General features: G+C 41.0%; 1 protein-coding gene across 2 annotated transcripts in view; it reads right to left on the bottom strand.

The window, feature by feature from the left end:
* Positions 1 to 14312, bottom strand: part of wwp2 (WW domain containing E3 ubiquitin protein ligase 2) — a 60890-nt gene that overhangs the window by 20272 nt on the left and 26306 nt on the right. For both annotated transcript variants that reach the window (XM_063477632.1, XM_063477633.1), the window contains exons 8-10: positions 13348 to 13591; positions 12415 to 12504; positions 6460 to 6634 (exon numbers count right to left, since the gene is read on the bottom strand). In XM_063477632.1, coding sequence (XP_063333702.1) covers positions 6460 to 6634; positions 12415 to 12504; positions 13348 to 13591 — 509 coding nt within the window. The remainder of the gene's footprint in view (positions 1 to 6459; positions 6635 to 12414; positions 12505 to 13347; positions 13592 to 14312) is intronic.

Raw genomic sequence — 14312 nt, 5'->3', positions numbered from 1 at the left:
GGGAGGGAGGAAGGCCTCTGAGGGAAGGTGAGGGGGAGCGAGTGAATGAGTGATGTGAGAGCTGAGAATGAAGAGGGTAAGAAAGGGGGAGGTTATCTGAAACGAGTCGAGATAAAACTACAGATATTTTTGAGGCGAAGCAGAAAACGGGGATTTTGGAGAGGGAAACGGGAGATTGGGGGGATTCTGGAGAGGCGACAGAAAGATTGGGGAGGGGTTAAAGGAAAGAGTAGAGGTAAATAAAAAGGAAAGGCAGAAATGGGGGAGGGCCGGAAAACAGCAGTTAATGACTGCGAGCCTTCTCTCACTGGGGCTTCTAACGAGCAGCAATTACTTGCCAAACACACATTTGGAACCTCTATCACTGCGAGGACTGCAGCTGCAATCATTATTTTCATTCCACATTAATGTGACAGTTATTTTCCCTCCTAACTGCTTTGTGGCTAAAATATCACGAAGGTAAAATCTGCTCAAAGAGATATACAATTGTTTTTACAGTCATGTGATAATAAAAAGCGCACAAAATATTCACATTTGAGTGAAAAAAATGACAAAGCTATTTTTTAAAATATCTTTTTGCATTTGTTGCAGACTCTTGGGGCAAAGCTGGTTGGGATTAATCCTCTTGTACCACCAAGTAAAAACTCTTTGCCATTTGAACGATGTGAAGATCTCACTGAAAACTGAAAGTTTAAAAGCTGTTTGTTTTTTTTCACATCACTGTAAAGAGAGCTAGAAAAAGACTGCCCTCTACAACCCAACTGGCAAAGGTGGACCGCTTCCTCGTCAACTCTTCTACTACAGAACTGCGCTGCCCTGGCATGTGGGGACAGTGACGTCTGATTTTTTCCGTGAGTGTGTTCAAAAACATCTGTAAAGATCAGTGGGTGCTCTGTCATGGATTGGGGCTGCGTTTAACCCAGCGGTGTTGGAGATCTTGTGAAAATTGGTGGAACTGTGAACACAGAAAGGTACAGTCAGATTTTGACCCGCCATGCTATATCATTTGGAAAGGCTTCAGATTAATATCACCTTCATTTTATTGCATGAAAATAATCCCAAACACACTGTCAATGCTGTTAAAGCAAACCTCGGTAGAAAGACACACAGTGGAACACTATCAGTCATGGGCTGGCCTCCCCAGAGCCCGGACCTCAATATTAGTGAAGCAGTGTGGGATCATGCTCACAGAGAATTTAAGAAAAAAAATCAGCCAACATCCAAATAAGAAATTTCAATGTCCTTCAAGAACCTTGGAGCACTATTCCTGAAGACTACTTCAAGAAATTACAAGAAAGCTGCCTCAGAGAGGTCAGACTGTTCAAGGATAAAGAGGGTCACACCAAATATTGACTTTGAAACTTGTTACAGTTGTACAGGCTTTATTTTTCACACATATATATTGTAGCTCCATGTATGTTTGCAGATGTTAAATCGTTGTACCTATTTTCCATGTTCTCAAGACTTTTGCACAATACCGTGCAGTAATGTGATGTTAAAAAGTGCCCAAGTGGCAGATACCACAAAAGCAGCTAACCTTAAAATCTCAAGCATTCTGTTCAAAGTGTGTCCTATAGTCACTACCAACAAAATCTTCTCACTTCCCACTCTAAAAAAAAAAGGCAGACACACAAAACCATCAGTAAGCAGCTGAAAAGTTTCAGTATTCGAGCGTCCAACTCCTTTACAACACTCAGTGCATGATTGCTTTGGTGCCTGTGTTTATGGAGCTTTAGACAGTCCATGTTTTTGAGTGTGTGTGCACAGCCTCATTGCAGCGGCATGGTCCATTTAAGAGGGCGACTGGCCCCTTGGCTCTCTTTAGTTGTCATGTGCTTCAGAGAAGAAATGTGGCACCTGACCTCAACATTACAGCTCTGTGAACACATCTGCACCAACACACACAGAGGAGGAGCACATGACTGCATGACAAGGTCATATAGCTCCATATCACAATATCATCACCAATATTGCAAACTTGACTAATGGGACTTTACAGGCTTACCAGTAAAGTTCCACCACAAACAAAAAAACCCTGTAATTGGGGGAAAAAAATGGAAGAAACCTCTGGAGGAGTCATGGTGAGAGTGTGAGCCGGGCAGCAGAACATGTGGCTGTGTTCACAGGAAAACTATGACGAGTTTGTGTGTGTGTTCCTTGTTCACACACAGTGGGACCATAAATAGTCGCTGCTATCAGCAGTGTGGGCATTCCAAGACAGAGCAGTGTACTATCAACACGGAGGGCAGACCTGACTCTTGGGTTTTCTCACACACTCGGAAGGAGAGAGGGAGGAAGGGAGGGGCGAGGAAAGAAAAAGTTTCCAGCTCGAACTGAACCTTTCTGTGCGGACATTAAAAACCTGAATGAATAGTGACACTGCTTATAACTTTGTTTTTGTTTTTTCAACTATTTTTACGTTACTTATACAATCTGACATCACTGGAAATGTTTACATACGGGTTAAGTTGGCCATTAGTCAGCCTCTGCTTAGTCTGCTCAAGGACCTGATTGAAAATATTCTTCACATCATCGAGTATCGGGGCCAGGCTCGGGTGAAGAAGTGGCGTCTGTTCTCAGACGATGCCTCATTGAAGACGCTGATCGTGTTGACACAGACATACGCTTTACTGGGAAATTCAAATGTCACAACAAGACAAAGGTCAGGGAGAAAAAGTGAATTTGAGGTTTATTAGAAAAAGAAAAAAAAAATTTGTGCACAAATTAAAAAGCCAAAACACTGCACTGTTGCACTGATTAGCTAAGACGAAGAGGACGTCTGTGCTGAAGATAACAGGTGACGCAGACAACATCCAATCATCAGCAAACCACGAATCCACCTTTAAATTCACTAGTTTGCGTGAACAACACTGCTCATTTCCTCCTTTATATATTTATTCTTGAACTCTACCTGAGCATATAATAATCTTTAATAATGTTCATTTATCGTACACTGGAGCTTCAAACTATTCTAGCTGCATTTCCCCCTCCCTTTAACCCTTTAATCTGATTGGCTGTCCCTCGCAATTAAAAAGTATGAGGAGCAGGTGGGTGGGGCTTCTGTCCCCATAGCTACAACTGATACAGATGACAAAACTATTACCCCCTGTATGAAAATTTGATTTCCCAAGTACTGTTAAACAGAGCAAGGGATTTTTAACGTAGCTTTTCCAAACACCGCTTTCATTATTTTACTTTATTTTACATAAAAATAAAATGATTTCACAAAATCAAAAAAACCTAAATTAATTAAATTATTAGCCTCCCTGATGCTAAATAGTCAGATGTGTATCCTCTTCGCTGGATAACAGCTTGAAGTCGTTTGTTGTAGTCTTACACACGCCCCCTATTTTGTTTTTGGCAGGATGTGCTCGAGTGACAGCTCAAAGGTTTTTATACTGTGTGTAAAATAGGTGTCAGGCTTTAACTTGATTTTACAAGCTTTGAGCATTACAAAGTCAAAGCACATCATTGGACAGCAGTGATTTGTGCTGTGGTTCAATAAAAATGTCTAATAATCCTGGTCATTTTTGATTTTTTCCAAAATAATTCTGTTGTTGTGTGCAAATTTAAATAATTTATGCTTTCTAAAGAAAAATAAGATATTTAGAAATGGTATGTTAAAATCCACTGCTCTTTAAAAAAAAAAAATAATTAAAAAATTTGGTCCTCATCTGTATTAGGGATATCCTCTTTCTAAAGTCAGGGCTTTGAGACAAAGGGATTACTTTCACATAGACTTTGACCATGTATAATACAGCCATCCACCATTGTAACAGGATTGTGGAGAATAAATCTGACAGCATTCAGTATCAGATCGAGATAACAAACACTGATATAGCTTTCATCTTATATGAGAATGTGAAAAAAAGTAAAATAAAAGGAAAGACTGGTGATGTAATCAAAAGAGGACTGTTTCCATTTGATACGGACACCCTGTCTATGCATATCTGCTGATAGAGAACATGAATCCAATATCAGTGTTAAATGAATTAAATTAAAATTAAATTAGCACCTGAGAACAGGACCAAATAAACAATATGGCAAACAAAATAATAATTCGCCTTCTTTATAAGCACTTCTCTCATTTCAGCTCAGTATTAGAGCCTTTACTACACAGGCTGTAGTTTATGATCATGCTAATTTCTCCTCTCTCTGCTCTCATTCCAAGTGCACACCTGATAACAACATTATGCTATGTAATCATAAGAAGACCACAGATGAAGGATCGTCTTTGAGATGATCAATCGTGCCAGTTCACTCGGCTGCTGATTTCAGTTTAGTTGAAAACCTTTGCAAACATAGAAACAAAGAAAACTGCTGATGCAGCAGCTGGGAAGTATCTCCAACCTACCTACTGTTTGCTGTTGCTTCGTCTATGCTATGTATAAAAGTCAAATGAGGAGATCGTGCCATTCTTTTTGGAGATTTCAGAGTGATCTGATCAACATAACACATCAATGCATCCCTAACAACTGCAGCAGTCCAAAGTAATTAACGTGTGTAGACAAGAAGTCAGTAAAAATACAAGCCACAATGAAGACCAAAGCTAAATTTGACAGTGTTTTCCATTAAATGTTTTGCCTTCAAGTTCAAACTCTGATCATGTCAAACAGATACTGTCCATCGTGAAATCAACAATGAGTGAAACAAGTATAAAAAGGGAGGGACTCACTGATGGATAAAAGAGCTGAAAGATGATGAGAGCATTTAAAAAATGACTGGAGCAAAAGGACAAGCTGATAAAAAACAAGTGAAGGTTGTTTCAAAGACGACAAACACGACAAAGGAACCAGGCAGCTGGAAGCATATAAAATAACCCGCCACAAGCAGACAGAGTAAAACAGAAAGACTGAGACGAACACACAGATTTCATAAAAACTGAAACACCAGCACGGGGAGTGCAGGGCGGGGTGTTTTTATAGAAGCCTATAAGAGTTTTAAGGCGTTTTTTTACTAATGGTCCATTGAGAAGGCTCTGTTGTTTTAGCCCCATTAGTTTTTACTGTCTGGCTGCAATCTGACCTTGACTGCTTCATGGAGAAGATTGTGATTGTCAGAAGCGCGGCCAAACATCAACTGGCTGCGCTGGAAAAATACTATAAACAAGTCTCAAATATCATCTCTAACCCCCCGCAGACGACGCCTTCAGACTGCTCGACTTACTCAAATCATACAGACATTAGTCTCATGGTGCCTGCGTGACAGTGATGTCCAAATCTAAACAAAGCAAACGTTTTGTGCCAAATTCAAGAATTTCACCGTCTTCTCAGTCTAGATGAAGGACGGCTTTTCCAAAACATGGAATCTTCAGCCTCAAAAGTCTGGTGTTTTTAACCAACTTTATTTTCCTCTATTTCAAACCTGCCAGAATGGGGGAGGATAGCTGTGTCTAAATGACACAAAGAGACAGCTTTACTGAGACTAGGTGGCTATTACATTAATACATAGCTTTATTCAGACATACCAAGATACAGTACCGCGTTCCCTCTCGTCTCAGCACTTGACCAATTTATAGCCACTTTTCAATTCATTTCAGTTGTATTTATATAATGCAAATTTACAACAGCATTTGCCTCAAGGTGGTTTATACTGTAAAGTAAAGGCCCTACAATGAAACAGAGAAAACTCTAATAACCAAATGACCTCCTTGGATTTGCACTCAGCAACAGCGGGAAGGAAAAACTCCCTTTTAACAGGAAGAATCGGGCTCAGCGAGGGGCAGAACACACTGTGGAAGAGACCCAGAGATTTTTGCAACCTCACTAGTGTAGTGCATGTTCATAAAGAATTTAACCCTGGGTATCTTTGGTTGCAACAATTCACATAATAAGAAATAATAAAGTTCCAGGTTTAAAAAGGGGATATGTATCTACACATGCCTGCAAAGCCCTAAATACTGTGTAAATTTAGGGTTACGAAATCTGGGAATACGGTAAAGTCTGTGTGCGTGTGGCCCCTGTCCCGCGGACAGAGTGGCGCATACAGTACTCATTGCAGGAAAAAAACTGAGAACCGCTCACCAGTGCACTTCGTTTAAGTCCTAAACAGTTTAACCAGCAAGTTTAAAGGCGATCAGATGATCAGCTGTTGAGATAGATTTATGAGGAGTTGGATGGACAGACACACGTTTATGGTTTGGCTCAAAGCATTGACCAACACTGCCAGAAAAATAACCCAGAATATGTAAGTAGATGCTTGGGGTTATCTGGAAACGCTGTCACCACATAGGTTTATGCATCAGAGAGATAACAAGAGTCTGTTGTAAACATTTAAGGGCTTTAACCACCAAGGTTATTTGTTCTCAACTTGCAACACTGTAGCTTAAATGGATATATGCTACTAGTGGGGTTATTTTCCAACTGTTCCAACATTTTTAAAGTATTCAAAAACATCTTTGACTGGGCTCCTTAAAGGCCAGTGTACTGCATGCTGGAAACCACTAAAACCCTGTGGTACCTGGTAGAGGAAGCGCTGGCTGAACTGGTGCATGGCGCCCTGCAGCTGGCTGCGCTGGCTCTGCCACTGCTGGTAGTTTCGCACAGACTCGGCTGTAGGCCTCTGCCACGTGGTGGTTCTGGTGTTGTGGTCCACATAGTAGAACCTGCCCCGCTGGTCCACTCGTTTCTCCCAGCTGCAAGGGGGGACGCAGAAAGGGTTAGTCGGGGCAGCAACGGGCGCTGTGGCTTTCAACAAGATTTTATTAATCGCTTCAAGAGTGGGTGGTTGCATCGAAAAGCTGCTGATAGCAATGGTACTTATTTATGGAGACGAGGAAAGAGAAACAGACGAGAAAAGGAAGGAAAACAGTGAGGAGGCAGATAGAGAGTAGGATTCAGGAAAGGAAAAGAGGGAATAGAGGCATAAGGAATGTTTCTGATGGAAAACTGTTTAATGCTTCCTTTTTAAGGATGTTTTAAGATTATTCCAAAGTCTCAATCTTGCTTTGGATTAGTGCTCCAGTAAATCACCTAAAAATCAGCTGTAAGAGACAGAGACTGAAGCTAGCTGAATTTTGTTTTAGTACGTTATCACTTTAGCTTAGCCTGAAATATCAAGTAGTTTATTCTCCTTAAGCCGACGCCTGGCATTACGCATGATGAGTAAAAACAATGGAATATGTCAGGTTTCTGACTGAGACTAACCATGTCCTTCATGTGAGTGCTCAGTTGTTTATGTGCATGCTATTCTTCCCCTGAGACAGGAGGTCTGGACTTGGACTGAGATAGTGACAGTCTACTTAAAGACAAACACACAAAGAATAGACCCACAGAGGACAAACACATGAACAAAGCCCCCCTCCCCAACACACACAAACCAGCTCCCCAGGCTCACCAGGACCGACTGCTGCTCTGCTGCTATTCTTGTATCTCTGACTTAAGTTCAACAAAATTTGGTAAAGAGAAAACAGCATCGACTTCCGAAGGCTAAAAACACTCACTGCAGATACAGACCAGCTTAAAAAAATCCAAATGCACACAGACAGCCTCAGATAGAAAATAAATAGTCGTGCACAGCAGTACCACACCTCCACTCTTGTCTTGCTACATTTTTTCTTTTTACCTTTCATATATTTGGAGAACAGCACAACTGCTACTTAACGACTGATTGAAATCAGCATAATACAAGCAGTGTAGCTGGCTCACACAGAATCAGTATGACTGGAGCCGCTGCCTTTCAGTTTGTCTAAAGTCCAGGACCACTCGCTCCAAAACTGAGTCTCTAAACAGGCTCAGTTTTGTTGCACTGAAGCATATATGCAAACTCACATTCAGGCTGCAGGAGGAGAACTGCATGGAAGATTTAGTTTACCAACTGAGGCTAAGAGTTTACTTGCTGCATCATGTTTTATTGGATGCCTGCATATTTATATAACACAAAATGGTAATAATTTTCATCTGTTGGGTATTTAAGCCTTTAGTGCCCAGCAGAACAAGCTCACAGTGAGATGGAAGAAAATAAAAGATATGCAACAGAAGATCCTGGACTTGGTTGCACCTTAGGACAAAGACACACATTACACATTTCTCATCAAGGACAAAAAATCTTCTTGAAAATCAACATGCATAGTTAGATCAAGGTAAGTGGAAATAATTAGTTTTAATGCCGGAAATAATAATTTCCCATCTACTTGTTAAATTGTTAATGATGGGGGAAAAAGTACAGTTCAAATCCTTTTTTAAGTCAGGCTTTGTGGTTCTAATGACCAAAAAGCAGCACTATGTTCAAAAGTTAGTAACTAAAAAACGGTAACAAATACAATGAAAGTAAGCGATCCAATAGGGTGTTTAATTAGATAAATTACTATTACATATATAATATTTAATAACTCTCCCAACACTGCTGAGCTCTCTAAGAACTTGATATGATATTTTATATGATACTGATGGGTGACGCAGTGCATGAATGTAAACACAGACAAACCAGGAGGATCATGTGACAGCCACGGCAGAGAAGTCTCTTTCTCAAGGACACTTCAGTAACACAGATGACTGCAAACACAGCGAGTTATTTGGTGGAGGGACAGTCTGTCTGACCACGATGCCTCTGAACTTTCTTTAAAATGCACAAGAAAACTCTGCTCCCTCTCTGATATTAGCGCTGGCTTGTTATTTACTGGAGCCGAGGAAAATCCCAGAGCCCACAGAGGCCCGTCTGAGTCTCTCCTCAGTTGGGCTATCTGTCTCTGACGCTCTGTACCAGTTATGGTACCATGTCATTAACTATCTACTCTGTGTATTTCTTGGAATTTGTAGACTACAGTCCCATCACCATGTTCAGATCATACAGTACAGTGTTGAGCTTCGTTTGAACAGTTCAATCATTATTTATAACCGTGGCAATCAAAAGCAACACTTATTAGCTCCGTCTCATGTCTGTGCTTGAGTTACTTAAAATGCTGAATTATTGGTGGGAAAAAAAAGGTAATAATGAAAAAAAATAACATTAGGTAAACAATATGAGCATTCAGTGTCAATTCCATTTTGGGTTATGCTCTAAGTAGAAAGGGTTAGTTGCATCTTCAAGCAGCTGAGATGATGTCTTCTGTAGGGTGGACTCAGAGTTAGTGTGAGGAGTGCAGACAGCCTGGAGCCGCTGCTCCTTATATCAAAAGGCCAAAGCTAAGGTGGTTCAGGCATTGGAATGGGACTGGGATGCCACCTTGATGCATCCTTTTGGAAGGTTTTTTTTTCGGGGGGGGGGGGGGGGGGGGGGGGTGTATGACTGGGAGGAGACCCTGAAGTAGATCCAGAACACACTGCAGAGATTATGTATCTCATCTGGCCTTTAAAGGAAGTCTAGAATATCCTCTTTAGTCATAATTTTTCCAGAATATCTTAATAGTTTTCAGTTTTAAAACTTAAAGTTAAGAGAGACCTTATTTCTCCCATATTAGATTCTCTTCATTTGCTCCCTGTTAGAACCAGAACCAAACTCAAAATCCTTTTCATCACTTAAGGTGATGACTAATCAGGCTGCGTCATATCTCAAAGACCTTATAGTACCGTATCAATCAATTAGAGCACTTCGCTCTCAGACTGCAAGCTTACTTGTGATTTTTAGGATATTTAAAAACAGAATGGGAGGCAGAGCCTTCAGCTTTCAGGCCCCTCTTCTGGAGAACCAGCTTCCAGTATAGATCTGGAAGACAGACACCCTCTCTACTTTTAAGATTAGGCTTCAAACTTTACATTCTGATAAAGCATATAGTTAGGGCTGGATCAGGTGATCCCTGAATCCTCCCTTAGTTATGCTGGAATACACCTAAGCTACTGGGGGCTTCCCATGATGCACTGTGTTTCTTCTTCACTCACAATGTGTTTATATACCTCTTTGTATTGAATCTTAGTTATTATTAATCATCTCTCTTCCACAGCGTGGCTTCGTTCCTTCTTTCTCACCTCACCCCCAAACGGTCACAACAGTTGGCCGCCCCTCCCTGCTGGAGGTTTCTTCTAAAAGAGAGTTTTTCCTTCCCATTGTCACCAAGTGCTTGCTTATAGGGGGATGTAGCACCTTCAGATGACTGTTGTTGTGATTTTGTACATTATAAATAAAATTTAATTCAAAAGAAGTAAACTGAACAGAATTAAAATGCAGGAATTTATACCTTTAGGTATATCGTTAACCAACAAACAGTGGAAAGTCATAAAAACAGGACAGAAAAGGTAATCTCACATGGGTTTCCCGTGGAGGACAGAGTGAGATTAAAGCTTCAGGTCGGGCTCTGTCATGATAGCTTCAATCTGAACTCTGGTTTGTTTAGCATCAAAGAAAAAAATACTGTTGCTCAGTAACACAGCCACAGATCTGATTACTGCTTAAGGCTTTGTTAAGTTTTTCAGACTGACTTTTTAAGTGGAACTCACGGCTACACTTTGGTCTGGCATGCTGTACTTCTTCTTAGCTCTAACCATTTTAGTCAAGATGTAATCATTTGATGTTTTGAAATGCTATACTGGATATAAACAAAAGCTTTTCAGTTTAGTCTGTTTGTTCTAAAGAAATTTTTTAAAAACCGCAAACAAAAAAAGCTGCAAGAGGTCCAACACGTTGCACGGGAAAAAAAAGAAGAGTACAACATAATGCAGCTTCAAAACTGGAGCGGTTGAGCTTGTGACGTGTTACTGCTCACAAACCCTGCAAATGATATGATGAAGAACAATGTGAGAAGCTCTCCTCAGTCTGGCTTTGGATTGCTTTCATTCTTTAAAAAACACTATTGCCTAACTACCCCAACCCCACCCCCTTCATCCTCTAAACAGCTCCTGATGTGTACATCTGGAGCGTTAGCGCAGTATTAGCTTGCTAATTGATCCTCTGAAGGGCCACAACGGCCATCTGCCAGCACAGTGGTGGATGGAAGTACATGTGGCACGAAGAAAGGACTTTTGTTCTCTGGGCCCCCACGCTCTCGTTCCTTGTATGGAAAATCTGAGAAGGAGGTGGAGGTTTGGGGGGGGCAACCTTTTCCTAAAAACAGCCTCTCTTTCTCTCTGTCACCCAGTCAAACGCTCTGAAAATCAATCAATACTCACTCCAAGTAAAAATGTCGTAAATGGGCTGAACTCTGGCAGAACACTGTACTCCAGAAGAGGGAGAAACGGTGTTCTCGTTACGATGGCTCAGCACACAAGCACTACGATCAAGCTGCAGTGTTAGGCACAGTTACAGTGCAATGTGTGTGTTTATGCCAGAGAACATATAACGTGCTCTTAATAAAACAAGAAGCTTTGATCGGGCAGAAACCAAGACTGGGAGGGAACTTTATATGTTCAGCTTTAATTTTAAAGTCACAGTCCACCCAGAACTGAAATTCTTGTGGCAAGTTCACTTCAATGGAATTGCTGCAATCAGAGCTCACAGGGGTCAGATGCCCCTCCCACCAACTCAGAGGCTGTTTTGGCTCGTTTCAACAGAACGCTGTCAACTTTAGCAGCCAGTCAGCTGATGTGCTTCACAAGGGCCTCAGAACAATAAAGCGTCTCTCATTTCCTTCTGTCCCACAACACCTCTGCTTGCTTTTCCATCGTCGACACTGCTGACTCACACACTCCACTGCTGTTTAGTCATAATAAACTCCATTCTCTTTTGGCCAGTTTTGCTTTAAGTTTTACTTTTTTCCTTGATAAAACATTCTTTTTTTTGTAATTTTGACTTTGATGTTTCAGGAAACTCTGGGAGACAGAGGTGTAATGCTATCCTGCAAAAAACACAGATGTAGCATTAGAGTAGCATCGGCCTAAATCATTGTGGCACAGGGCATTTCAACCGAGTCCAGTTTGAACCTAATGCAAACTGTCTAAAGAGCTTGGCACAAATTTATATCCTCAACCGTTCGGTGCAGGGGAATGAGATCAAACTGCGCCTTTAATGTCTACCTATGCTGACGTGCGAGCCTCCTGGAACAGAAACAGTACGGCATGATTTCAACCTGGAACAGAACTCCACTTGTTTATCTTCGGTGGGGTTTTTTTTTGTCTACATGCTGAACTCCGCTGTTGTTCCTTTTCCTGAACAAGCCAACTTTTTACACAATCAGCTCTCAACCTACGCAAAGTGTCATTACCACTGGGCAAGGACGGCACACAAGTGGGCCTCTGTATCTTCTGTAATTACCATAATCCTCCTCTCTATGTAGCCAAATAGACAGAAATGTCAGACCATTAATCTGGCATAAATGGTTATTTAAGGACAGATCCTGCTTTTCCCCATTTACGTTACTGTCAGATGGTGAAGCTAAAAAAGTGGCCACAGATATCAGAAGAAATGGATATTTTCAGACAGGTGATGACTGAATGCCCTTTAGTTTACACAAAGGAATGTTAACACATGCATTAGCCTAACTTTACTTAACCCTAAACAACCAGTGCACTGATGGAGAAAACACATTTAAAAGTGCTACGGGCGCACCCCGGTGGCAGTGGTCTCTCCCACGTTGTGGTTTTGGTGTTGTGGTCAACGTAGTACACTCTGCCATGAGGCAACACCCTCTGCTCCCAGCTGCACAAAGAGAGAAGAGACAAGCACGCACAAATATTCATTTACTATCACACCGAATACATTCCAGCAACAAGATATCCAAGATTTTTCTTAGACTGCCAAATACATCTTAGGTTTTTTTGTTTTGTTTTTAAAGTAGTCAGGGAGTGTCCCTTAATGTAATAAACCTCTAAATGTATCTCGCTCACCTACAGCCATCCACACACTTAAGCTTTTTAGGGGCACTGACTCAAAAAGTGTTGCTGAAGTTTTATCCTCTATAAAAAAAAATCATTCACATCTACCTCTGTAAACAAACGACTCACACTGGAAACACCATTTTAGTCTAACAGTAAAATATTCTTTTCTGACATATTGGTGGCAGTCATCTCATTCTGTGCTTATTCATCTGATAACTATTAATGAATCCCCACTTTTAGGTTGAAACTGCAAATATACACACACTACACAGATTCTTACAAAACTATTGGAAGATTTGACTGGGTTCAGAGTTTCAGAGGCAAATATGGTAATAAAACTGAAAAAGGTGAAGTAAGCTACAAGAAGCAAAAATATATATAGAAGGCAGACTTCATTTTATTACAGGATGAGGAATGAAAAGGAAATTAAATGTTTTAGTATGGGAGGACTCAACTTTCTCACAATTAAATACTTATGACGCATTCACAGTTTACACGAAAGATCCGGGCCTTTTTTACATGTAGATACAGCAGTGTGTGTTTAACATTTTCTTAAACAATAAATATTCCTCTCGTTGTTTCTGTGGGAGTCTTTCGTATAGTTTATAGTTTGCTGCTCAAACTACAGGCTGACTATGAGATGCTGTGACACACTGCCTCTTACCCTGCTGGGAGTGAGTCTGTGGTTGGCTCTGTGGTGCTGTTGCTGGCCTGCTCTGTGCTAGAGGTGGTGTTGGAGCTGGGCTCCACTGAGGCAGCTGGACCCAGAGCTTCCTGCTGACCAGGAGAGGGGCTACTGCTGCTGCTGCTGGCAGCTGGAGACCTGCCCGAAGGAGAAGAAGGAGGAGGCGTGTGACGGGACACGCCGCGATTGTTCTCCAGTCCATTAGACGTCAGCTCAACCTTATCTGAGAGAAGACACGGCAGCAAGAAGCATAAGAAAAGCTGGGAAGATGATGTGATGCATTCTTACAGTCAATTAAGAAATTACGGTTTAAGAGTGAGTGGACTGATGGTTGCATGAGAGCTGATTTGGGACCAAGAAGGACAAACAAACATTTTCTGTTGATTGGTTGATTACAAGTAGCTGAAGCATCTGCTGTATATTACTCAGCTACTCTCTTTTCCCACATTTCCTTTCTCTCCACCAGTGCTGTCAAATAAAGGCATTAAACGCTTCCAATGACCTTCAAATTAAATGTTAACTTTGGCAATCTTTAGACGGTAACACAATTTCAAGCTTCACGTTTGGCATTTGCACCTGGAAGGTGTTTCTAATTCCCCAAAATGAGTGGCCGATCCTTAGGCTGCAAAATAAAAACAAATCTATCTGCCTGTGAGAAAATCACCGAAGGATGCACACATACAATGTTTTTATTGATTGAGGCCCCTGCAGTAGCCTTTCAGCACATTTTTCAGCCTGCTCATCTCGATAAGTTGCTTAATTTAATAATTTTGTTTAATTTTGTTTAGTGTGTTGAACTTCTTGTGTGACACTACACATATCTAAAATTGTCATGTGACATATTTAGGAGTGGATAAAAACTTTTTGGGTGTGTACAGATTATTTTCACTACAGCTCATCTCCTCATAATTTTTTTTATCAAATGTATTATCTAGAAAATGAAT

Source organism: Pelmatolapia mariae, linkage group LG7 (genome assembly GCF_036321145.2).
Source record: "Pelmatolapia mariae isolate MD_Pm_ZW linkage group LG7, Pm_UMD_F_2, whole genome shotgun sequence".
Lineage (NCBI taxonomy): Eukaryota > Metazoa > Chordata > Actinopteri > Cichliformes > Cichlidae > Pelmatolapia > Pelmatolapia mariae.
The sequence above is the reverse complement of the archived record's forward strand: the minus strand, read 5'-3'. Positions and strand labels throughout refer to the sequence as shown.